At 50.2% G+C, this 26177-nt stretch overlaps 1 protein-coding gene across 1 annotated transcript; it reads right to left on the bottom strand.

Moving 5' to 3' along the window:
- Positions 1-736: 736 nt before the first annotated feature.
- Positions 737-25925, bottom strand: sdhaf3 (succinate dehydrogenase complex assembly factor 3). The gene is made up of 2 exons (XM_080484330.1): positions 25630-25925; positions 737-1039 (listed from the first exon to the last, which is right to left on the bottom strand). Exons 1-2 carry the CDS (start codon positions 25798-25800, stop codon positions 860-862), a joined length of 351 nt encoding a protein of 116 aa, XP_080340456.1. The 5' UTR covers positions 25801-25925; the 3' UTR covers positions 737-859.
- Positions 25926-26177: the final 252 nt, after the last annotated feature.

Raw genomic sequence — 26177 nt, 5'->3', positions numbered from 1 at the left:
TCATGTTTAGGAAACCACATCTCATTTGTTTGTCTTGATTTTGTCTAGTTTCACACTTGATACGGATGAAGTTTTTGTAGTCATTAGAAGTAGTTTTCCTAGGTTTAGATAGTTTTATACTTGTGGTGGTCCGAGGGATAGACACAGTCTCTATGGGATGTTTAACTAAGTTAGCTATGGTTGGTGACTGCCCAGAGGGAAACTCAGAGAGGCGTGTAGGACTGCGACTCTGTTGCCTGGTCCCCACTCTGCTACGTCAGGATGGAGGAGCTAAGCTTTTAACTCTGTTTCTAGATAAGAGGTACGCTCCATCCAACGTGGGATGGATGCCGTCCCTCCTGATGAGACCAGGCTTGCCCCAGAAGGACTTCCAATTATTACTGAAGCCTACCGAGTTACGGGGTGAAGGAGGAGTGGATGGAGAAGGAGACAAGAGAGACAATTTGGACGTACTCAAGGTCTGCACCACCTGATAATCCACTTCTTGTCTGCAGGAGATACTGGGTTTTAGGCTGGCTTTTTGGAGTTTAGTTCAATAGAGGGTGGAGGACAACAAAGATTGGAGGACGGAAGAGGGTGGAGACTCAGGAGGAGGACAGAGACACATGAGGGTGGAGAACGATGCAGTCAGAGGAGGGAGAGTGGAGGACGAAGACACGAGGGTAGACGAAGGCGGGTGGTGGAGGACAGGGACACATGAGAGTGGAGAAGGGAGGAAGGTGGAGGACAGAGACTGTTCATTAATGCAGACAACTTTTATTGTCACACTACAAGAGACACACACCAGAAAACACACTTCTACACAATCACATCTGAAAAGCCAGAGTCCCAGTCTGTCCCACTCGGAGGTGACGTAGCGTCAGTCGTCCTGGATGTTGAACTGCCGGTTGGGCTTGCTGGCCTCCAGCAGCAGCTCATACAGCTGACCGATCTGCTGGTCCTGGAAATCTGGCAGTCTTTCCTCTGTCAGGTCCACTCCAAACCGGGCCGGGCCGAGCTGGGCCTCCAGGACCTGGGTCTGCAGGGTGTCCCTGTAGTTCTGGAGACAAGAAACAGGTTGAAGTGAGCTCTTTTCCACCTTGAAGCAACTACGTCACATTCATAGAACATAGCTGCTCTCAGGAGTCATATTGCATGTTTCACTGGAATTATGCACGGCAAAGCAAAAAGCATGGCGGCGACCGAGGAGAGAGAAGAGGTGGAGAGGAGGGGGAAGCATGGCGGTGACTGAGGAGGAAGAGGTGGAGAGGAGGGGGAAGCATGGCGGCGACTGAGGAGGAAGAGGTGGAGAGGAGGGGGAAGCATGGCGGCGACTGAGGAGGAAGAGGTGGAGAGGAGGGGGAAGCATGGCGGCGACTGAGGAGGAAGAGGTGGAGAGGACGGGGAAGCATGGCGGTGACTGAGGAGGAAGAGGTGGAGAGGAGGGGGAAGCATGGCGGCGACTGAGGAGGAAGAGGTGGAGAGGAGGGGGAAGCATGGCGGCGACTGAGGAGGAAGAAGAGGGGGAGAGGAGGGGGAAGCATGGCGGCGACCGAGGAAGAGGAAGAGGGGGAGAGGACGGGGAAGCATGGCGGCGACTGAGGAGGAGGAAGAGGGGGAGAGGAGGGGGAAGCATGGCGGCGACCGAGGAGGAGGAAGAGGGGGAGAGGACGGGGAAGCATGGCGGCGACTGAGGAGGAGGAAGAGGTGGAGAGGAGGGGGAGAGGAGGGGGAAGCATGGCGGCGACCGAGGAGGAGGAAGAGGTGGAGAGGAGGGGGCGAGGAGGGGGAAGCATGGCGGCGACTGAGGAGGAGAAAGAGGTGGAGAGGAGGGGGAGAGGAGGGGGAAGCATGGCGGCGACTGAGGAGGAGGAAGAGGTGGAGAGGAGGGGGAGAGGAGGGGGAAGCATGGCGGCGACTGAGGAGGAGGAAGAGGTGGAGAGGAGGGGGAGAGGAGGGGGAGAGGAGGGGGAAGCATGGCAGCGACTGAGGAGGCACGTGGACAAAGACTGGAAACTTCAAAATAAGAGCCTTGAAACAAGCAATTCCCCTAGGACCGTACTGGGACAGTGGTGTCATCGGTACGCTACCATCGGTACGTTACCATGGCAAAATTACCAGGGGTACGCCACCATCGGTATGCTAACATGGGGACATTACCATTGGTACGCCACCATCGGTACGTTATCATTGGTATGCTACTGTTGGGGCCAGAGCTCCATGAACTCCTCCAGAGGTTTTTCCCCCGAAAGGAAAACACCAGCCACAATGGATAGGCCATAAAACAGCAGGGGAGCGAGCCAGACCCCGGAAGTGGCCAATGAGGATGCTTGAATCCGACCCGAACACACCACAGGGGTCCGAACCCAAGTTGGTGAGACTCATGTTCTATCAAAGCTCTCGGCTATTCTCAACTAACCATGGAGGGAGAGACATCTTTTTCCCTCATCAGGATGGTAAAGAGAGCACCAAGCAGAAACAAAGAGACAGAACCAACGCCAGCCAGCTGGACGAGCAGGACCCAGTTTGGACTACATCTTCTGTTTTCCGCTATTTTTCCTGTTTTTGGGAGATTCTGGAGACCAGAGCCAGTGTCGTCTCCTCCCAAGATCATCCTCCTCTCAGTTGCACTCCTGCAGCTGGAGCCAGGCCTCTGATTTCAGGACGCTGAAATTAAGACCCGGTAACAACCAGTTACCACCGCCTCCCAGAACCAACAGCACCACGGACGGTGCTGTCCAGAACCGGAGGGTGAGAGCGTTCGTCTGGGCAGAGAATAGTTAGAATGATGTTCTGTTGAAAATGCAATGTGTTTCCATGTGCCGCTCAGAAGGCCGCAGTATCTCATATGTTTGTGTAGGCGCATTCACGCGCACCAAGTCCAGAACTCTGGTTTTCCACCTCAGAACCAGAGGTCCAAGTGAGCTCCAGGCCCACTGGGAACTCTGTGTGGAGGAACCAGGGTTCAGAACCGAGCCGCGCAGAATTCTCTGTCTTTCTCTTGTCTTCATCCTCTCTCATCTCTCCCTCCTCTTTCACTAACCCGCAGCACCCCCCCCCCCCCTTATCAGATCGAGATAAGGTCACACACTACTGCATGTAACACCTATCTGTTAGCTGCTGCAGGGCAGATCTGTTTTGATCACAGGAGTTCTAACTGCAGGACCCGACCTCCCTTTAGGACTCTGGTGATCAGAACCGGGCCAACGGAACCGCCCGTTCGCCACACCCTCGGTAGACTAACTCGCTCCGAGACCGCCCTCGCGCACGCGTGCTCGACGGACGTCTTGTTTATCTGGCCGCTGAGCAACCGCCGTGTCCCCAGAAAGAGCGAGTCAAACGCCCCTAGTGGTCGCGTGGGTCATCGCAATCCCTCTCGATATCCACCTGGTGGACACATCAGGTTATTGCGCTCTCCCTCTGCGCGCCGCCGCACGCCCCTAGTGGTCGTCACAGTCACCGCATTGACCCGCCGACGTCTGCCTCCACCTGGTGGACGTTCGAGGTCATTACACCCCCTCGTCACTCCAGACCGCGCGCGCGCGTACACACACACACACACACACACACACACACACACACACACACACACACACACACACACACACACACACACACACACACACACACACACACACACACACACACACACACACACACACACACACACACACACTCTTTGTACATAGTGTTTGCTGTTTAATAGATTAGATCTCCGTGTTAGATGTCGTTTGCTATTTGAATGTGTTGATTTATGAGATGATTTCAGAATTATTGATGAATTAATACATTTTTATTAATAAACGCCTGTTAGCTGAATTGTACGCTTCTTGGTGATTATTGTGTATTTATTGTTGACAATTCACTGGTTTGTAACAGTCTGTGCTCGGATCTCACACCTTCCAATCTATTTAAGATGGTTATATTTTATGCAGAAATATTAACTAGCTTAAATAAACATTTTACAAATGAGACTGATATTTTGGTATTAGCTATTTCCAGTTTATCTGGTGGTGCCCCGATTTATTATTAATACATAAATAAGAAATTTATGCAAATTAATAAAAAAAAAAATTTAAAAATTATTTTTGATAATTTTTTTTTTTTTTTAAGTAATTATCCAATTACTTTAGGAGTTGTTCATGAAAGACCGTTTACTTCCATTAATAATTTCAATTTTTCATAAATTACTTCCAGTGATTTATTACTTTTAGTAATCTAATACTTACAGTAATTATATGCTAATAACCAACCATAAACCCCAACACTACCATCACTAAGTTACCAGGGGTGCGCCACCAGGGGTACGCAACCATCGGTATACTACCATGGGTATACTACCATGGGTATGCTACCATCGCTAAGTTACCAGGGGTACGCCACCATCGGTACGTTACCATCGGTACGCTACCATCACTAAGTTACCAGGGGTACGCCACCAGGGATACGCAACCATCGGTACGCAACCATCAGTACGCAACCATCGGTACGTTACCATGGGTATACTACCATGGGTAAGCTTCCATCTCTAAGTTACCAGGGGTACGCCACAAGGGGTACGCCACAAGGGGTACGCCACAAGGGGTACGCCACAAGGGGTATGCTACCATTGGTACGTTACATTCAGTACGTTACCATGGGAAAATCACCAGGGGTACGCTACCATCGGTATGCTAACATGGGGACATTACCATTGGTACGCTACCAGGGGTACGCCACCATCGGTACGTTATCATTGGTACGCTACCATCCCTAAGTTACCAGGGGTGCGCCACCAGGGGTACGCAACCATCGGTGTACTACCATGGGTATACTACCATGGGTATGCTACCATGGGTATGCTACCATCGCTAAGTTACCAGGGGCACGCCACCATCGGTATGCTAACATGGGGACATTACCATTGGTACGCTACCAGGGGTACGCCACCATCGGTACATTATCATCGGTACATTATCATCGGTACGCTACCATTGCTAAGTTACCAGGGGTACGCCACCAGGGGTACGCAACCATTGGTACGCAACCATTGGTACGCAACCATCGGTACGTTACCATGGGTATACTACCATGGGTATGCTACCATCTCTAAGTTACCAGGGGTACGCCACAAGGGGTATGCCACAAGGGGTATGCCACAAGGGGTATGCCACAAGGGGTACGCCACCATCGGTATGCTAACATGGGGACATTACCATTGGTATGCTACCAGGGGTACGCCACCAGCTGTACGTTATCATTGGTACGCTACCATCCCAAAGTTACCAGGGGTACGCCACCAGGGGTACGCCACCAGGGGTACGCCACCATCGGTACATTCCCATGGGTACTCTACCATCGCTAAGTTACCAGGGGTACGTTACCAGGGGTACGTTACCATGGTTATGCAACCATGGGTACACAACCATCGCTAAGTTACCATGGGTACACTTCCATCGCTAAGTTACCAGGGGTACGCCACCATCGGTACGCTACCATCGCTAAGTTACCAGGGGTACGCCACCATCAGTACATTACCGTCGGTACGTTGACATCGGTATGTTACCATGGGTACGCTACCATGGGTACGTTACTATGGGTACGCTACCATCGCTAAGTTACCTCAAGCAGAACCACACTGACAGCCAGCTGTGCGGACCGACCACTCTTCCACCCGATATGCCACCGATACAGTCCCCGGAACATCAGCTGGATACCAGCCCCCCTAGGTGGAGCGAAGTGGAGAGGAGTGTACGACGGGCACGAGCTGCATCCTCCCCTGGGCCCAATGGAGTCCCATACCGACTGTATAAGAACACACCAGAGGTATTACGCTTTCTATGGAGGCTGATGAAGGTAGTTTGGCAGAAGCGAGCAATTCCAACGGCATGGCGGAGGGCAAATCAGCCCCCTGAACGTAGAAGGTAAAATCTTTTTCAGTGTAGTGGCTCACAGGCTGTCGGGCTACCTGCAAAAGAATCACTACATTGATACCTCGGTGCAGAAAGCAGGGATACCAGGCTTTTCTGGTATCCCTGCAGTTGGGTCCTGTTGTACTCTATCATTGTAAGAGCGCTTTGAGATGTTTGTTGATGTGATTTAGCAAATAAAATTGAATTGAATTGAATTGAATTGGGTGTTTGGAACACACCAACATGATTTGGAATCAAATCCAAGCCGCCAAAAAGAATGGAAGAGATCTCCATGTCGTGTTCCTGGACCTCGCAAATGCCTTTGGGTCAGTTCCACACAATCTCCTCTGGATGGCATTCGACAATTTTAGCATCCCAGAACCAATCACCTGCCTCATCAAATCCTATTTTCAGGACCTACAGATATGCCTGACAACTGACGAGTGTACTACAGCATGGCAACGACTAGAAATAGGGATAATGGCAGGATGTACCATCTCACCTCTAGCCTTCACAATGGCTATGGAGGTCATCACCCGGGCCTCTCGGTGGGTAGTAGGAGGCCAGAGGCTCAAATCTGGTCTTCGCCTTCCTCCCATCAGGGCCTTCATGGATGATATGACCATCCTCACCACAACCAAGGCGTGTGCTGGGCGGCTGCTGAACAAGCTGCAAGAGAACATCCAGTGGGCCCGGATGGAAATAAAGCCGAGCAAGTCCAGAAGCATTTCAGTCGTCAAAGGGAAGCTGACGCAACATCGATTCTACGTGGGTGAGGAGTCAATACCAACAGTGTCAGAGAAGCCAGTCAAGAGTCTTGGACGCTGGTACCATGTCACTCTCAAGGACACAGAGCAAGTGGACCAGCTCAGGCAGGACACAATATGTGGCCTGGAGAGTATCCATAAGACCATGCTCCCTGGTAGGCTGAAGCTGTGGTGTCTTCAGTTTGGGCTAATACCCAGGCTGATGTGGCCTCTTACCATCTATGAGGTCCCAATCTCAAAGGTAGAGAAACTAGAGAGGTTGGTCAGCTCATTTGCCAGAAAGTGGCTGGGACTCCGCAAATGTTTTAGCAACATTGGACTGTACGGAAGAGGCATTCTGGAGCTTCCTGTTTACAGCCTCACAGAGGAGTTCAAGTGCTCTAAAGTTAGGCTGGAAATGACACTAACAGAGTCCCGTGATCCATGCGTTGCCCAAGCAGCTCCTACCCTGAAGACCGGAAGGAAATGGACCCCAGCTGAGGCTACACAGCAGGCAAAGTCAGACCTCAGATACAGAGACATCGTCGGCCTTGTGCAGCAGGGGGGAGGAGGTCTCGGCCTCGGAGAGAGCAGACCATCATGGCATAGGGCAGCTTCAGCTCAGCGCCGACAACTGGTCGTCGAGGAGGTGCGTCAGCACGAGCAGGCAACAAGGGACTGTCTCACAAGCCAAGCAAGGACAGTGGGTGAGATGGGAGGGAGTCGAGAGGAGAAAGTTGTCTTGGAGGGAGCTGATGGGCATGGAAGCATTTCACATCAACTTCATGTTACGTGCCACGTATGACGTCCTACCTTCCCCCTCTAACCTCAACCAATGGTACGGACAAGACCCCACGTGCCCCCTCTGTCCATCTCCCGTAAACCTTAAACATATTCTGGTTGGCTGCAAGACAAGCCTGTCACAAGGCCGTTACACCTGGAGGCACAACCACGTTCTGAAGTGCCTAGCAGCTGCCTTGGATACCAGGTGGGTAAAGATCAATGCCTTGCCTTCTCCATCATTCCATCCGACTTCCGCAAGGAAGTTCATCGGAGAAGGTGCAAAGCCAGTCAAAGGCTATACAACATCAGACATCGGCAAGCTCAGTGGGACTCGCGACTGGAAGTTGGCTGCAGATCTGAACCAAAGGCTCTGCTTTCCTTCTGAGATAGCCACAACAAATCTCAGACCAGATCTTGTGCTCTGGTCCTCCTCACTCCACACCATGGACCTCATAGACCTGTTCCCTGGGAGGCTGCTATGGAGGAGGCATTTGAACGCAAGAGCCTTAAGTACATGGAGCTGGCAGCCGATGCTGAACAAAGCGGATGGAAGGCCAAGGTTTGTCCAGTGGACGTCGGCTGCAGAGTCTTCATTGGCAAGTCAACCATCAGACTGCTTAAGGATTTGGGAATCCAAGGCCAAACCCTACGCCAAACCATCAAAGCCCTCTCAGGTGCAGCAGAAGAAGCAAGTCGATGGATGTGGATGAAGAGGCGAGACACATCCTGGACCGCCACCAACACCCGCAGCACGTAAGGGTTGAAAGCAGAGGGGGGACACTCGGGACACCGGGTGTTGCCGATGAGCCCTCTGAAGCTGTCGTGGGCCTATCATCGAAACACCAGTGAAAGAGGGTGCCCACCTGATGACCCCAATGATGCTGACAACCCCCCCCCCCCACTCAATTAGACCATCTACCGGAACAGTGTCAAAACCATCTCAACTCATTGACACCACTGATATCTCAGGAATGTTGTTTAATCGGGATTGTTTCACCTAGTCCTAAAAACAGAACTGAACCAGGGGTAAGCTACCATCGGTACGTTACCATCGCTAAGTAACCAGGGGTACACCAACATTGGTAGGCTACCATGGGTACGCAACCATGGGTACACTACCATTGCTAAGTTACCATCGCTAAGTTACCAGGGGAACGCCACCATCGTTACTTTGAAGACGTCATGCAGCTTTGCTAACATCATGTTGAATAACATCCATTTTTATCATCATTACTATTATCATCATCATCATAATTATTACTATTATCATTATCATCATTAGTACTATTACTATTATCATCATTACTACATCATTATTACTATTATCCTTATCATCATTAATAATATTATCATTATCATCCCATTACAACCCACTCATGTCTTCAGAGGACAAACAGCTGGACCACCTGGTTTCAGCTGAGAACTGGTATGAAGGAAGGAGAATAAAAGGATTAGACTGAACGCTGATCTCATTCTCATTGCTGTGTTCTGTCCTTCCACTTTCATCACAGAGACGATATGAAGAGGAAACTCAACTCAAAGTGACAACGTGAACGTTGAGAACAGAAGCTTTGTGCTCGAGCTGCGATCCTCAAATAACACAAGCAGCTGTTTTCAGCTGCTGCTGGTGGAAACAGGAAACAAGCTGCCCACCACACTGAGGCTGAAAGCAACAGGGAGCAAACTAAACTCTTATTACAGAAGCAGACTAAACGCTGAACAGAACATCTGAGAGCAACTAAACACTGAACTTAGCAGCAGACTAAACGTTGGTTTCGGTCGGTGGTTGGTTTCGGTCGATGGTTGGTTTCAGTCGGTGGTTGGTTTCGGTCGGTGGTTGGTTTCGGTCGGTGGTTGGTTTCGGTCGGTGGTTGGTTTCGGTCGGTGGTTGGTTTCAGTCGGTGGTTGGTTTCGGTCGGTGGTTGGTTTCGGTCGGTGGTTGGTTTCAGTCGGTGGTTGGTTTCGGTCGGTGGTTGGTTTCGGTCGGTGGTTGGTTTCGGTCGGTGGTTGGTTTCGGTCGGTGGTTGGTTTCGGTCGGTGGTTGGTTTCGGTCGGTGGATGGTTTCGGTCGATGGATGGTTTCTGTCGGTGGTTGGTTTCTGTCGGTGGATGGTTTCGGTCGATGGATGGTTTCTGTCGGTGGATGGTTTCGGTCGATGGATGGTTTCTGTCGGTGGATGGTTTCGGTCGATGGATGGTTTCTGTCGGTGGATGGTTTCGGTCGATGGATGGTTTCTGTCGGTGGATGGTTTCGGTCGATGGATGGTTTCTGTCGGTGGATGGTTTCGGTCGATGGATGGTTTCTGTCGGTGGATGGTTTCTGTCGGTGGATGGTTTCGGTCGATGGATGGTTTCTGTCGGTGGATGGTTTCGGTCGATGGATGGTTTCTGTCGGTGGATGGTTTCTGTCGGTGGATGGTTTCGGTCGATGGATGGTTTCTGTCGGTGGTTGGTTTCTGTCGGTGGTTGGTTTCTGTCGGTGGTTGGTTTCTGTCGGTGGTTGGTTTCTGTCGGTGGTTGGTTTCTGCTTCTGGAGGTACCGAGGTCCAGACCGAAGCCCAGAGGGGGCGGGGCTTGTTCTGTTGTGGAATGAGCTCCACTGCCGGTCAGACTGTCCCCCTCACTTTTAAAACTCATCTGAAGACCCATTTTGATTCTCTGGCTTTGGACCATGTCAGAGACTCTGTGTCTGGTTTTAATGTTGTTAGTCTGATTGTTTGTTTTACTGTATTTCACTGTTTTTACTCTTTTATTGTCATTTTTATTTTGTCTTTTACATGAAGAACTTTGGCTTCAGCCACGGCTGTATAACGGGTCTTTGGCTAAAGCTGAGGTGACTTTCAGTCTGTGGTTATAGTCGTTAAATTGTTTCAGTCTGTGGTTTCAGTCAGTGGTTATAGTCAGTGGTTATAGTCAGTGGTTATAGTCAGTGGTTATAGTCATTAAATTGTTTCAGTCGGTGGTATCAGTCAGTGGTTACAGTCGATAGTTGGTTTCAGTCAGTGGTATCAGTCGTTAGCTGGTTTCAGTCAGTGGTTACAGTTGTTAGTTGGTTTCAGTCAGTGGTTTCAGTCAGTGGTTACAGTTGTTAGTTGGTTTCAGTCAGTGGTTTTAGTCGTTAGTTGGTTTCAGTCAGTGGTTACAGTTGTTAGTTGGTTTCAGTCAGTGGTTTTAGTCGTTAGTTGGTTTCAGTCAGTGGTTACAGTTGTTAGTTGGTTTCAGTCAGTGGTTTCAGTCAGTGGTTTTAGTCGTTAGTTGGTTTCAGTCAGTGGTTACAGTTGTTAGTTGGTTTCAGTCAGTGGTTTCAGTCAGTGGTTTTAGTCGTTAGTTGGTTTCAGTCAGTGGTTACAGTTGTTAGTTGGTTTCAGTCAGTGGTTTTAGTCGTTAGTTGGTTTCAGTCAGTGGTTATAGTCGATAGTTGGTTTCAGTCAGTGGTTACAGTCGTTAGTTGGTTTCAGTCGGTGGTATCAGTCAGTGGTTTCAGTCAGTGGTTATAGTCGATAGTTGGTTTCAGTCAGTGGTTTCAGTCAGTGGTTATAGTCGATAGTTGGTATCAGTCAGTGGTTACAGTCGAAAGTTGGTTTCAGTCAGTGGTTACAGTCGATAGTTGGTTTCAGTCAGTGGTTACAGTCGTTAGTTGGTTTCAGTTGGTGGTTTCGGTCAGTGGTATCAGTCAGTGGTTATAGTCGTTAAATTGTTTCAGTCGGTGGTATCAGTCAGTGGTTACAGTCAATAGTTGGTTTCAGTTGGTGGTTTCGGTCAGTGGTATCAGTCAGTGGTTACAGTTGTTAGTTGGTTTCAGTCAGTGGTTTTAGTCAGTGGTTTTAGTCGTTAGTTGGTTTCAGTCAGTGGTTTTAGTCAGTGGTTTCAGTCAGTGGTTTTAGTCGTTAGTTGGTTTCAGTCAGTGGTTTCAGTCAGTGGTTATAGTCGATAGTTGGTATCAGTCAGTGGTTACAGTCGATAGTTGGTTTCAGTCAGTGGTATCAGTCAGTGGTTACAGTTGAAAGTTGGTTTCAGTCAGTGGTTACAGTCGTTAGTTGGTTTCAGTTGGTGGTTTCGGTCAGTGGTATCAGTCAGTGGTTACAGTTGTTAGTTTGTTTCAGTCAGTGGTTTTAGTCGTTAGTTGGTTTAAGTTGGTGGGTTCAGTCAGTGGTTTCAATCAGTGGTATCAGTCAGTGGTTACAGTCGTTAGTTGGCATCAGTCAGTGGTATCAGTCAGTGGTTACAGTCATTAGTTGGTTTCAGTCAGTGGTATCAGTCAGTGGTTACAGTCGTTAGTTGGTTTCAGTTGGTGGTTTCGGTCAGTGGTATCAGTCAGTGGTTTCAGTCAGTGGTATCAGTCAGTGGTTACAGTCGTTAGTTGGTTTCAGTTGGTGGTTTCGGTCAGTGGTATCAGTCAGTAGTATCAGTCAGTGGTATCAGTCAGTGGTATCAGTCAGTGGTATCAGTCAGTGGTATCAGTCAGTGGTTACAGTCAGTGGTTACAGTCAGTGGTTACAGTTGTTAGTTGGTTTCAGTCAGTGGTTTTAGTCATTAGTTGGTTTCAGTCAGTGGTATCAGTCAGTGGTTACAGTCGTGAGTTGGTATCAGTCAGTGGTTACAGTCATTAATTGGTTTCAGTCAGTGGTATCAGTCAGTGGTTACAGTCGTTAGTTGGTTTCAGTCAGTGGTATCAGTCAGTGGTATCAGTCAGTGGTTACAGTTGTTAGTTGGTTTCAGTCAGTGGTATCAGTCAGTGGGTTCAGTCAGTGGTTACAGTCGTTAGTTGGTATCAGTCAGTGGTTACAGTCAGTGGTATCAGTCAGTGGTTACAGTCGTTAGTTGGTATCAGTCAGTGGTTACAGTCAGTGGTATCAGTCGTCAGTTGGTTTCAGTCGGTGGTATCAGTCAGTGGTATCAGTCAGTGGTTACAGTCAGTTGGTTTGGGTCGATGGTTTCAGTCCGTGGTATGAGTCAGTGGTATCAGTCAGTGGTTACAGTCGGTGGTTTCAGTCAGTGGTATCAGTCAGTGGTTACAGTCAGTCGTATCCGTCGTTAGTTGGTTTCAGTCAGTGGTTTTAGTCAGTGGTTTCAGTCAGTGGTTTTAGTCGTTAGTTGGTATCAGTCAGTGGTTACAGTCAGTGGTATCAGTCAGTGGTTACAGTCGTTAGTTGGTATCAGTCAGTGGTTACAGTCAGTGGTATCAGTCGTCAGTTGGTTTCAGTCGGTGGTATCAGTCAGTGGTATCAGTCAGTGGTTACAGTCAGTTGGTTTGGGTCGATGGTTTCAGTCCGTGGTATGAGTCAGTGGTATCAGTCAGTGGTTACAGTCGGTGGTTTCAGTCAGTGGTATCAGTCAGTGGTTACAGTCAGTCGTATCCGTCGTTAGTTGGTTTCAGTCAGTGGTTTTAGTCAGTGGTTTCAGTCAGTGGTTTCAGTCAGTGGTTATAGTCGATAGTTGGTATCAGTCAGTGGTTACAGTCGATAGTTGGTTTCAGTCAGTGGTATCAGTCAGTGGTTACAGTCGAAAGTTGGTTTCAGTCAGTGGTTACAGTCGTTAGTTGGTTTCAGTTGGTGGTTTCGGTCAGTGGTATCAGTCAGTGGTTACAGTTGTTAGTTTGTTTCAGTCAGTGGTTTTAGTCGTTAGTTGGTTTAAGTTGGTGGGTTCAGTCAGTGGTTTCAATCAGTGGTATCAGTCAGTGGTTACAGTCGTTAGTTGGCATCAGTCAGTGGTATCAGTCAGTGGTTACAGTCATTAGTTGGTTTCAGTCAGTGGTATCAGTCAGTGGTTACAGTCGTTAGTTGGTTTCAGTTGGTGGTTTCGGTCAGTGGTATCAGTCAGTGGTTTCAGTCAGTGGTTTCAGTCAGTGGTTTCAGTCAGTGGTATCAGTCAGTGGTTACAGTCGTTAGTTGGTTTCAGTTGGTGGTTTCGGTCAGTGGTATCAGTCAGTGGTTACAGTCAGTGGTTACAGTTGTTAGTTGGTTTCAGTCAGTGGTTTTAGTCATTAGTTGGTTTCAGTCAGTGATATCAGTCAGTGGTTACAGTCGTTAGTTGGTATCAGTCAGTGGTTACAGTCATTAATTGGTTTCAGTCAGTGGTATCAGTCAGTGGTTACAGTCGTTAGTTGGTTTCAGTCAGTGGTTTCAGTCAGTGGTATCAGTCAGTGGTATCAGTCAGTGGTTACAGTTGTTAGTTGGTTTCAGTCAGTGGTTACAGTCGTTAGTTGGTATCAGTCAGTGGTTACAGTCAGTGGTATCAGTCAGTGGTTACAGTCGTTAGTTGGTATCAGTCAGTGGTTACAGTCAGTGGTATCAGTCGTCAGTTGGTTTCAGTCGGTGGTATCAGTCAGTGGTATCAGTCAGTGGTTACAGTCAGTTGGTTTGGGTCGATGGTTTCAGTCCGTGGTATGAGTCAGTGGTATCAGTCAGTGGTTACAGTCGGTGGTTTCAGTCAGTGGTATCAGTCAGTGGTTACAGTCAGTCGTATCCGTCGTTAGTTGGTTTCAGTCGGTGGTATCATTCAGTGGTATCAGTCGTCAGTTGGTATCAGTCGTCAGTTGGTTTCAGTCGGTGGTATCAGTCAGTGGTATCAGTCGTTAGTTGGTTTCAGTCGGTGGTATCATTCAGTGGTTTCAGTCGGTGGTTTCAGTCAGTGGTTACAGTCGGTGGTTTCAGTCAGTGGTATCACTCAGTGGTATCATTCAATGGTTTCAGTCAGTGGTTATAGTCGTTAGTTGGTCTCAGTCGGTGGTATCATTCAGTGGTTTCAGTCGGTGGTTTCAGTCAGTGGTATCACTCAGTGGTATCATTCAATGGTTTCAGTCAGTGGTTATAGTCGTTAGTTGGTTTCAGTCGGTGGTATCATTCAGTGGTTTCAGTCGGTGGTTTCAGTCAGTGGTATCACTCAGTGGTATCATTCAATGGTTTCAGTCAGTGGTTATAGTCGTTAGTTGGTTTCAGTCGGTGGTTTCAGTCAGTGGTTACAGTCGTTAGTTGGTTTCAGTCAGTGGTTTCGGTCAGTGGTTACAGTCGTTAGTTGGTTTCAGTCAGTGGTTTCGGTCAGTGGTATCAGTCAGTAGTATCACTCAGTAGTATCATTCAGTGGTTTCAGTCAGTGGTTATAGTCGTTAGTTGGTTTCAGTCAGTGGTTTCAGTCAGTGGTTTCAGTCAGTGGTTATAGTCGTTAGTTGGTTTCAGTCAGTGGTTTCAGTCAGTGGTTTCAGTCAGTGGTTTCAGTCAGTGGTTATAGTCGTTAGTTGGTCTCAGTCTGTGGTTTCGGTCAGTGGTTACAGTCAGTGGTTACAGTCAGTGGTTTCAGTCGTTAGTTTCAGTCAGTGGTATCAGTCAGTGGTTTCAGTCGTTAGTTGGTTTCAGTCAGTGGTTGGTTAGAAGGATGACATTGCTCTGGTTGCTTCCTGCTCATCCTGTTGACCCCGAGTTGCTGAGTGATATTCGGGGGGGGGGGCACTGACAACCACCCCATTCTATGGGGCTCACACAGTAGCAAAGCTACATGCTACATGCTAACGAACCGCGGGGCTCACACAGTAGCGAGGCTACATGCTACATGCTAACGAACTGTTGGGGCTCACACAGCAGCAAAGCTACATGCTAAACATGATTAAATATGAGTGAGTCATTAGCGAGCTCAGCTCTGCCCTGTGGGGGTCTTATGGTGGAACGCAGGAGTAAACTAAACTCTGACCAGTCAGTCCATTTCTCCTGGAGGTAGCTGTGATGCCACATGAACGCCCCCTTCCAGCTCAGTAGGTAGAGCAGGAGACTCTCAGTCTCAAGGTAGAGGGTTCATGTCCCACGCCGGGCTTCCTGTGGGCTCTCCACCTTCCTGTGGGCTCTCCGCCTTCCTGTGGGCTCTCCGCCTTCCTGTGGGCTCTCCGCCTTCCTGTGGGCTCTCCGCCTTCCTGTGGGCTCTCCGCCTGCAGGAAGGTTCTTAATGGTGCAATGTGATCTTGGTGACGGTGCTCAGACTGACACCACCACCACCCGGAAACAGAGAAGAGGGAGAAGATGGATGGATGGATGGATGGATGGATGGATGTAGCGTGAATCAAACACGTTTTCCTTCTAGTCACTACTCTTCATTCACGTGTTCTTTAATAAAGTACCCTCTATGTAAATCCAGAAAGTACCTGCAGTACTCCACCACACTGCCGTTTACTCCCGTCTGGCAGGTTTTGTCACACCGACGTTCAGTAAATGAGTTTTAGTGTTTGAAGGAAAGAACCTTCCAGCAGAAGCTCCGGCGGCCTGGTGAGCACATGAATCACCCTCTGGAGTGACATGCTGATGTGTGAGGGCAGGATGGGAGTGACAGGAGTGACTCTGGGGATCCCGCTGCCATCGCTTCTATTCATCACAGCAGCTGCTGCAGCTGGGATCCAGAGTCTCCAGCGGCGAGCAATTATACTGCAAAACACTGGAGCCCCCTGGTGGGGAGGACAGGATGTCTGTAGGAGCGCTCGTTTTGTCCAGAGGACAGGATGAATGCAGGAGCGCTTGTTTTGTCTCTGGGGGCGTTTCCACCCCCAGAAAGAAAGAACCAGGTCGGAGTTCGGGGCCAGATTCCGTGAGTGTTTCTGACCAGGACCTTGTCTCATTTAAAGTCTCAGTCTCAGCTGACAGCAGGACAAGGACAACAGAGCTGATCAGAAAAGGTCCCACTGATGAAAAGACACGGCGTGTCTTCAGCGAGACGTTCTCTTGCATGCAGCTCTGCTGCAGCTTCTATCAAGAACCTTGTTGAGAACTTCAGCTCTAAAGTTAGAACCATCATTGATCCCATAGTGCCAGTCAGAGCTAAAGTAGTGTGTGATAGGAGGACAGCTCCATGGAGGAAGAAGACACTGGTTAAGGCCCAGAAAAGACCATCTAAGCTCCACCTTCATTAGGACATGTCCAAAGAAAGGCTTGGCATGTAGAAGCTAGAATTAGAAAGGGCCAGACGATGGTTCTTCTCTGAGGTTCTCAGCAAACACAGAACTAATGCTGGTACTTGGTTTAGTGTGGAGGACAGACTGAGACAGACAGTCCCTCACCATCAGGACCTCCTGAACTCTTTTCAGATGCATCTTGGAATGATGTCCCTCCTATTGCACCATCAAATGAGCGTCAGTGGGTGGAGCTCAGGCATTCCGACTGGAACCCCTGAGCCTCCACCCAAAGATGTTCTGTCTAATCTGACAGATGTTCTCCTGTTAGACTGAGCAGCACTAACCCACATTGTTCTCCAGCTCAGACCCACAACATGCAGCCTCCACCCTCTCCACCCTCTGCACCCTCTGCACACAAAGTCTTTACACATGTTTTACACTGTCCAGCTCCAGAGGTACTACACAGAGTACACAGAGTACACAGCTCTCTTCTGACGCTGTTTTTCCTAAAACTCTTCTGAAAGCTCTTTTAAAAAAGAGTAATCTGGATACTTGAGGAATCAGTAACTCCAGGCCCAGATCAAAGCTTTCTGAAGTCAGATTATTGAAAAGGAGCTTTTTACACAACTTCCTGCTTTTCTGGTTCAAAACAAGGAGCTGAATGTTTTCCAGTTTGGATTGGGGTCAGAGCACTGAGACACTGGGATTAAAGTGCTGGAGGACGTCTCCATGAGCAGGGACACGTCCACTGTCTCACTTTGACTCTGACTGGGTCTTAGTGCTGCTTTGGACACAGTTGGACACAACGTCCTGCTGGACCCACTGGAACAATGGTTGGACCTTCTGGCTCTGCACTCAGTGGCTTTAAATCCTCCTGGCAAGATGGCCGCCATTCTGTGTCAGCAGCTGATTGTGAACGTGAGCAAATCACTTGTGGGGTTCCTCAGGGCTCCATCCTGGGGCCCTTTAGTGAACATCTCCAGCTCCCACTGGCTCAGATCATGGAACATTACAACATCTCTTCTCAGAATGACCAGACCACACTCAGCTCTATATCTCAGTGTCAGTGAATGACCACGCCCCCTGATACCGGCGGAGGAAATGAAGGAGTGATGAGTCAGCACGTTTTAAAACTCAACCCAGAGAAAACTCAGCTCATTGTTTTTGTCCCCAAAGAAGAAAGGTTAAAGGTCAGTGCTCATCTTGACTCCAGGTCACTCAGGACATCAGATCAGGCAGAAATCTCCGTGGAGTTCTGGACTCCACCCTGAAATTCTACAGCCACATTAAGACAAGAACCACATGAGCTTCCTACCGTCTGAACAATGTGGAAGAATCAAAGGATTTCTGAGAAACTTCTTCTGCTTTCATCTTCACTGGGTTGATTATTGTAACGGAGTGTTTACAGGCCTCAGGACACAATCTGTCAGACAACTACAGCTCATCAGAACGCTGAGGGTGGAGCTCATTACACCACCACACTGAAGGTGGAGCTCATCCAGAACGCTGAGGGCAGAGTCCTCACCAACACACTGAGGGTGGAGCTCATTACACCACCACACTGAGGGTGGACCTCATTACACCAACACACTGAGGGTGGAGCTCATTACACCAACACACTGAGGGTGGAGCTCATCCAGAACGCTGAGGGTGGAGTCCTCACCAACACACTGAGGGTGGCGCTCATTACACCAACACACTGAGGGTTGAGCTCATTACACCACCACACTGAGGGTGGAGCTCATCCAGAACACTGCAGCCAGAGTCCTCACCAACACACTGAGGGTGGAGCTCATTACACCACCACACTGAGGGTGGAGCTCATCCAGAACGCTGCAGCCAGAGTCCTCACCAACACACTGAGGGTGGAGCTCATTACACCACCACACTGAAGGTGGAGCTCATTACACCAACACACTGAGGGTGGAGCTCATCACACCACCACACTGAGGGGGAACACATTCCCCCAACACACTGAGGGTGGAGCTCACTACACAACCACACTGAGGGGGAAACACATTACACCAACACACTGAGGGTGGCGCTCATTACACCAACACACTGAGGGTTGAGCTCATTACACCACCACACTGAGGGTGGAGCTCATTACACCAACACACTGAGGGTTGAGCTCATTACACCACCACACTGAGGGTGGAGCTCATCCAGAACGCTGCAGCCAGAGTCCTCACCAACACACTGAGGGTGGAGCTCATTACACCACCACACTGAAGGTGGAGCTCATTACACCAACACACTGAGGGTGGAGCTCATCACACCACCACACTGAGGGGGAACACATTCCCCCAACACACTGAGGGTGGAGCTCACTACACAACCACACTGAGGGGGAAACACATTCCCCCAACACACTGAGGGTGGCGCTCATTACACCAACACACTGAGGGTTGAGCTCATTACACCATCACACTGAGGGTGGAGCTCATTACACCACCACACTGAGGGTGGAGCTCATCCAGAACACTGCAGCCAGAGTCCTCACCAACACACTGAGGGTGGAGCTCATTACACCACCACACTGAGGGTGGAGCTCATCCAGAACGCTGCAGCCAGAGTCCTCACCAACACACTGAGGGTGGAGCTCATTACACCACCACACTGAAGGTGGAGCTCATTACACCAACACACTGAGGGTGGAGCTCATCACACCACCACACTGAGGGGGAACACATTCCCCCAACACACTGAGGGTGGAGCTCACTACACAACCACACTGAGGGGGAAACACATTACACCAACACACTGAGGGTGGCGCTCATTACACCAACACACTGAGGGTTGAGCTCATTACACCACCACACTGAGGGTGGAGCTCATCCAGAACACTGCAGCCAGAGTCCTCACCAACACACTGAGGGTGGAGCTCATTACACCACCACACTGAGGGTGGAGCTCATCCAGAACGCTGCAGCCAGAGTCCTCACCAACACACTGAGGGTGGAGCTCATTACACCACCACACTGAAGGTGGAGCTCATTACACCAACACACTGAGGGTGGAGCTCATCACACCACCACACTGAGGGGGAACACATTCCCCCAACACACTGAGGGTGGAGCTCACTACACAACCACACTGAGGGGGAAACACATTCCCCCAACACACTGAGGGTGGCACTCATTACACCAACACACTGAGGGTTGAGCTCATTACACCACCACACTGAGGGTGGAGCTCATCCAGAACACTGCAGCCAGAGTCCTCACCAACACACTGAGGGTGGAGCTCATTACACCACCACACTGAGGGTGGAGCTCATCCAGAACGCTGCAGCCAGAGTCCTCACCAACACACTGAGGGTGGAGCTCATTACACCACCACACTGAAGGTGGAGCTCATTACACCAACACACTGAGGGTGGAGCTCATCACACCACCACACTGAGGGGGAACACATTCCCCCAACACACTGAGGGTGGAGCTCACTACACAACCACACTGAGGGGGAAACACATTACACCAACACACTGAGGGTTGAGCTCATTACACCACCACACTGAGGGTGGAGCTCATTACACCACCACACTGAGGGTGGAGCTCATCCAGAACACTGCAGCCAGAGTCCTCACCAACACACTGAGGGTGGAGCTCATTACACCACCACACTGAGGGTGGAGCTCATCCAGAACGCTGCAGCCAGAGTCCTCACCAACACACTGAGGGTGGAGCTCATTACACCACCACACTGAAGGTGGAGCTCATTACACCAACACACTGAGGGTGGAGCTCATCACACCACCACACTGAGGGGGAACACATTCCCCCAACACACTGAGGGTGGAGCTCACTACACAACCACACTGAGGGGGAAACACATTCCCCCAACACACTGAGCGTGGAGCTCACTCCACAACCACACTGAGGGGGAAACACATTACACCAACACACTGAGGGTGGAGCACATTACACCACCACCGTGAGAGGGGAACACATTACACCACCACACTGAGGGTGGAGCACATTACACCACCACGATAAACATGATAAATGATAATATTGTCGTTTTGATACCATTTTTCCACTAATATATTAATAAAGGTATAATAATGCAAGTATACCTTTTTAAAGATAAAAAATACTTTTATTTTTTAAGAATATTTAAAATTGGAATTGTATTATGAAAAGAGATTGTAAATCTCCTTAATAAATAATCAAAACAACCTCATCTCCCCCTCTCCTCCTCACGGGGTCTCATGATGCTCTTAGGTGTGCCAGGTGCGCCCCCAGAGTGAGCGCCTCTCACTAACAACAGAGTGAGCGGCTCTCACTAACACCAGAGTGAGCGGCTCTCACTAACACCAGAGTGAGCGCCTCTCACTAACACCAGAGTGAGTGCCGCTCACTAACACCAGAGTGAGCGGCTCTCACTAACAACAGAGTGAGCGGCTCTCACTAACACCAGAGTGAGTGCCGCTCACATAACGCCTAAAGGAAACATTCTCCAGCCTGGAAAACTGATCCAGCTCATTTTGAATTATCGTGCAGTTAATTGATTTATTGATTACCGTGACATGACTAACCAAATGTTTCACAGCCCAGATAAATGATGATTGCAAATTTCTCCACATGTGAGATAAATAAAGGATATCTTATCTTATATCATACTGTCCATGTTATCAAAAACAGATCAGGGAAGGAAGAGTGGGAGACTCAGAAATATACAGGCACCCAGGCAGAATATTCATTTTGAAGGTTTGCACTCTTCCAGCGAGCCAAAGTACAGACTGCTCCATGTTTGTATGTAATCCCCACACGTCACCAACACACCCCCACACGTCACCAACACACGTCCACACGTCACCAACACACCCCCAGACGTCACCAACACACCTCCCCGTCGTCACCAACACACCTCCCCGTCGTCACCAACACACCTCCCCGTCAAAACACACCAACACACGTCACCGACACACCTCCACACGTCACCAACACACCTCCCCGTCACCGACACACTTTCACACGTCACCAACATACCCCCACACGTCACCGACACACCTCCCCGTTACCAACAAATCCCCACACGTCACCAACACACCTCCCCGTCAAAACACACCTCCACAAGTCACCGACACACCTACCCGTTACCAACAAACCCCCACACGTCACCAACACACCCACAGGTCACCAACACACCCACACGTCACCGACACACCTCCCCGTTACCAACACACCCCCACACATCACCGACACACCTCCCCGTCACCGACACACCCCCACACGTCACCTACACTCCCCACACGTCACCAACACACCCCCACTAGTCACCGACACCCCCCCACACGTCACCGACACACCTCCCCGTTACCAACAAATCCCCACACATCACCAACACACCCCCACACGTCACCGACACACCTCCCCGTTACCAACAAATCCCCACACATCACCAACACACCCCCAGACGTCACCAACACACCTCCCCGTCAAAACACACCTCCACACGTCACCGACACACCTCCACACGTCACCAACAAATCCCCACACGTCACCAACACACCCCCACACGTCACCAACACACCTCCCCGTCAAAACACACCTCCACACGTCACCGACACAAATCCCCACACGTCACCGACACACCTCCCTGTTACCAACAAACCCCCACACGTCACCGACACACCTCCCCATTACCGACACACCCCCACACGTCACCAACAAATCCCCACACGTCACCAACACACCCCCACACGTCACCAACACACCTCCCCGTCAAAACACACCTCCACACGTCACCGACACAAATCCCCACACGTCACCGACACACCTCCCTGTTACCAACAAACCCCCACACGTCACCGACACACCTCCCCATTACCGACACACCCCCACACGTCACCAACACACCCCCACACGTCACCAACACACCCCCACACGTCACCGACACACCTCCCCATTACCAACAAATCCCCACACGTAACCAACACACCCCCACACGTCATCAACACACCTCCCCGTCAAAACACACCTCCACACGTCACCGATACACCCCCACACGTCACCAACACACCTCCCCGTCAAAACACACCTCCACACGTCACCGATACACCCCCACACGTCACCGACACAAATCCCCACAAGTCACCGACACACCTCCCCGTTACCAACAAACCCCCACACGTCACCAACACACCCCCACACGTCACCAACACACCTCCACGTTACCAACAAACCCCCAGACGTCACCAACACACCCCCACACGTCACCAACACACCCCCACACGTCACCGACACACCTCCACATAACCAACAAACCCCCACACGTCACCAACACACCCCCACAAGTCACCGACACACCCCCACACGTCACCAACACACCTCCCAGTTACCAACAAACCCCCACACGTCACCGACACACCTCCCCGTTACAAACAAATCCCTACACATCACCAACACACGTCACCAACACACCTCCCCATCAAAACACACCTCCACACGTCACCGATACATCCCCACACGTCACCGACACAAATCCCCACAAGTCACCGACACACCTCCCCGTTACCAACAAACTCCCACACGTCACCAACACACCCCCACACGTCACCAACACACCTCCCCATTACCAACACACCCCCACACGTCACCAACACACCCCCACACGTCACCGACACAAACCCCCACACGTCACCAACACACCTCCCCATTACCAACAAACCCCCACACGTCACCGACACACACCCACAAGTCACCGACACACCTCCCCGTCACCGACACACCCCCATACGTCACCGACACACCCCCACACGTCACCGACACCCCCCCACGTTACCGACACACCACCACACGTCACCAACACAACTCCCCGTCACCGACACACCTCCCCGTTACCAACAAACCCCCACACGTCACCGATACACCCCTACACGTCACCGACACACCTCCCCGTTACCAACAAACCCCGACACGTCACCAACAAACCTCCCCGTTACCAACAAACCCCCACACGTCACCGACACACACCCACCCGTCACCAACACTCCCCGACACATCACCAACACACCCCCACTAGTCACCGACACACCTCCCCATCACCGACACACCCCCCTGTCAAAACACACCTCCACACGTCACCGATACACCCCCCCACACGTCACCGACACAAATCCTCACACGTCACCGACACACCTCCCCGTCACCGACACACTCCCACACGTCACCGACACACCTCCCCGCCACCGACACGTCAGAGTATGTCGGTGTGTGTCAGAGTGTGTGTGTCCGTGTCAGTGTGTGTGTGTCAGTGTGTGTATCAGTATGTGTGTGTCATTGTGTGTCTGTGCATGTGTGTCAGTATCGGTGTGTGTGTCAGTGTGTCAGAGTTAGTGTGTCAGTGTGTGTGTGTCAGTGTATCAGTGTGTGTCTGTGCATGTGTGTGTGTGTCAGTGTCTGTGTGTATCAGTGTCGGTGTGTGTGTCAGTGTGTCAGAGTTAGTGTATCAGTGTGTGTGTCAGTGTCAGTGTTTGTGTATCAGTGTGTTTCGGAGTGTGTGTCAGTGTGTATGTGTCAGTTTGTGTGTGTGTTTGTGTGTCTCCGTGTTTGTGTGTGTCAGTGTTTATCAGTGTGTATCAGTGTGTGTATCAGTCAGTGTGTGTGTGTGTGTGTCAGAGCGTGTCAGTGTGTGTGTGTGAGTGTGTGTCTCAGAGTGTCAGTGTGTGTATATATCAGTGTGTGTGTGTGTGCGTGCGTGTCAGTGTGTGTGTAAATATCAGTGTGTGTCAGAGTGTGTCTCAGTGTTTGTGTGTGTCAGTGTGTGTCAGTGTGTATCAGTGCGTGTCTGTGTTTGTGTGTGTCAGTTTGTACGTGTGTGTGTGTATCAGTGTGTCTGTCAGTGTGTGTGTCAGTTTGAGTATCAGTGTGTGCATCAGTCAGAGTGTGTGTCAGTGTGCGTGCGATTATCAGAGTGTGTATATCAGTGTTTGTCAGTGTGTGTGTGTGTATCAGTGTGTGTCAGAGTGTGTCTCAGTGTCTGTGTCACTGTGTGTTTCAGTGTGTGTGTCTCAGTGTTTGTGTCAGTGTGTGTGTCAGTGTATCAGTGTGTGTCAGTTTTTGGATCAGGATGTGTCAGTGTGTGTCATTGTGAGTCTCAGTGTGTGTGTCTCAGAATGTGTATCAGTGTGTGTGTCGGAGTGTGTGTATATCAGTGTTTGTCAGTGTGTGTGTGTGTATCAGTGTGTGTCTCAGTGTCTGTGTCAGTGTTTGTGTCAGTGTGTGTGTCACAGTGTGTCAGTGTGTGTGGCTGTGTCTCAGTGTTTGTGTGTTTCAGTGATTGTGTGTGTCAGTGTCTGTGTGTGTGTGTGTCACAGTGTGTCAGAGAGTGTCAGTGTGTGTGTCTCAGAATGTGTATCAGTGTGTGTGTCGGAGTGTGTGTATCAGTGTCTCTGTCAGTGTGTGTACCAGTGTGTCAGTGTCAGTTTGTGTGTGTGTGTTTGTGTGTCTCAGTCAGTGTGTGTATCAGAGTGTGTCAGTCTGTCAGTGTGTGTACCAGTGTGTGTGTCACTGTGTGTGTCAGAGTCACTGTGTGTCAGTGTTTGTGTCTCAGTGTCACAGTGTGTATCACAGTGTGTCAGTGTGTGTATCAGTGTGTGTGTATCAGTGTGTGTCAGTTTTTGTATCAGGATGTGTCAGTGTGTGTCATTGTGAGTCTCAGTGTGTGTGTGGGTGTGCATCAGTGTGTGTGTGTATCAGTGTGTGTCAGAGTGTGTCAGTGTGTATCAGAGTGTGTCAGTGTGTGTGATTCAGAGTGTGTATCAGAGTGTGTGTGTGTATCAGTGTTCATCAGTGCGTGTCAGAGTGTATCTCAGTGTGTGTATCAGTGTGTGTATCAGTGTGTGTAGAGTGTGTGTTTGTGTCAGTGTGTGTGTATCACTGTGTGTGTATCAGTCAGAGTGTGTGTGTGTCAGAGTGTTTGTGTGTATCAGTGTTTATCAGTGTGTGTCAGAGTGTGTCAGTGTGTGAGAGTGTATCAGAGTGTGTCAGTGTGTGTGTATCAGTGTGTGTGTCACTGTGTGTGTCAGAGTGTTTGTGTGTATCAGTGTGTGTATCACTGTGTGTGTATCAGTCAGAGTGTGTGTGTGAGTGTGTTTGTCAGAGTGTGTCAGAGTGTGTATCAGAGTGTCAGTGTGTATCAGAGTGTGTGTGTGTGTCAGAGCGTGTCAGTGTGTGTGTCAGTGTGTGTGTGTGTGTGTGTCAGAGTGTGTGTGTGTGTCAGTGTGTCAGTGTGCGTGTCAGAGCGTGTGTGTGTGTCAGTGTGTATCAGTGTGTGTGTATCAGAGTGTATCAGTGCGTGTCAGTGTGTGTATCAGTGTGTATCAGTGCGTGCGTGCGTGTGTGTGTGTGTTTACCTTCCACTCCTCCATGAAGCTCCCCGCCTCCCCCGGTTCGGCCCCCCGGTGCCTCCTGAACTCGTCCTTCACGTACTGGTCCCCGAGCGCCTTCAAGTCGAGCGGCAGGAAGCGGTGCAGCACGAGGATCCGCTTGTAGAGCGCGCGCACAGCGGACACGTGAGCCATCATCGGTCTTCACCTTCTACCTGTGGAGCACCAGAGATCAGCCGCCGCCCGGGACACGCCGGACACTTACTAAACAGCTCTCATGTCCTTGTTTATTCCGGAATCGCAGCGCGTTCTTCTTCTTCTCTGGCTGAGACAGACTTGACTTTGCTGCCACCTGGTGGCGGTGAGATGAACTCCACGAGTCTGTCTGACCAGCGACCTCATTTCTAAAAGCTGCTGAAGCACAACAGGTCCTGGAAGATGCATACGTCACTTCCCACGCAAAGTTTGTGATGTAAAGAAATAGATTTGGTGGAGAATGTTGGTACCGGTCCGACAACTTAGAACCTTGAGCAGCACATTCTGGAGAAGAGGAACCTGGTGGGGCTGTTGGTGAA

Source organism: Lipophrys pholis, assembly GCF_963383615.2.
Source record: "Lipophrys pholis genome assembly, chromosome: 17".
Taxonomy (NCBI): Eukaryota; Metazoa; Chordata; class Actinopteri; order Blenniiformes; family Blenniidae; genus Lipophrys; species Lipophrys pholis.
This window is presented reverse-complemented; position numbering and strand designations above follow the sequence as displayed.

Bases quoted from the DNA above. Each gene is read 5' to 3' on its own strand.
- sdhaf3 (XM_080484330.1), bottom strand. From the start codon at position 25,800: ATGATGGCTCACGTGTCCGCTGTGCGCGCGCTCTACAAGCGGATCCTC. The intron at 1,040-25,629 runs GTAAACACACAC...TCTTGTCTCCAG, and splicing joins GCTTCATGGAGGAGTGGAAG to AACTACAGGGACACCCTGCA.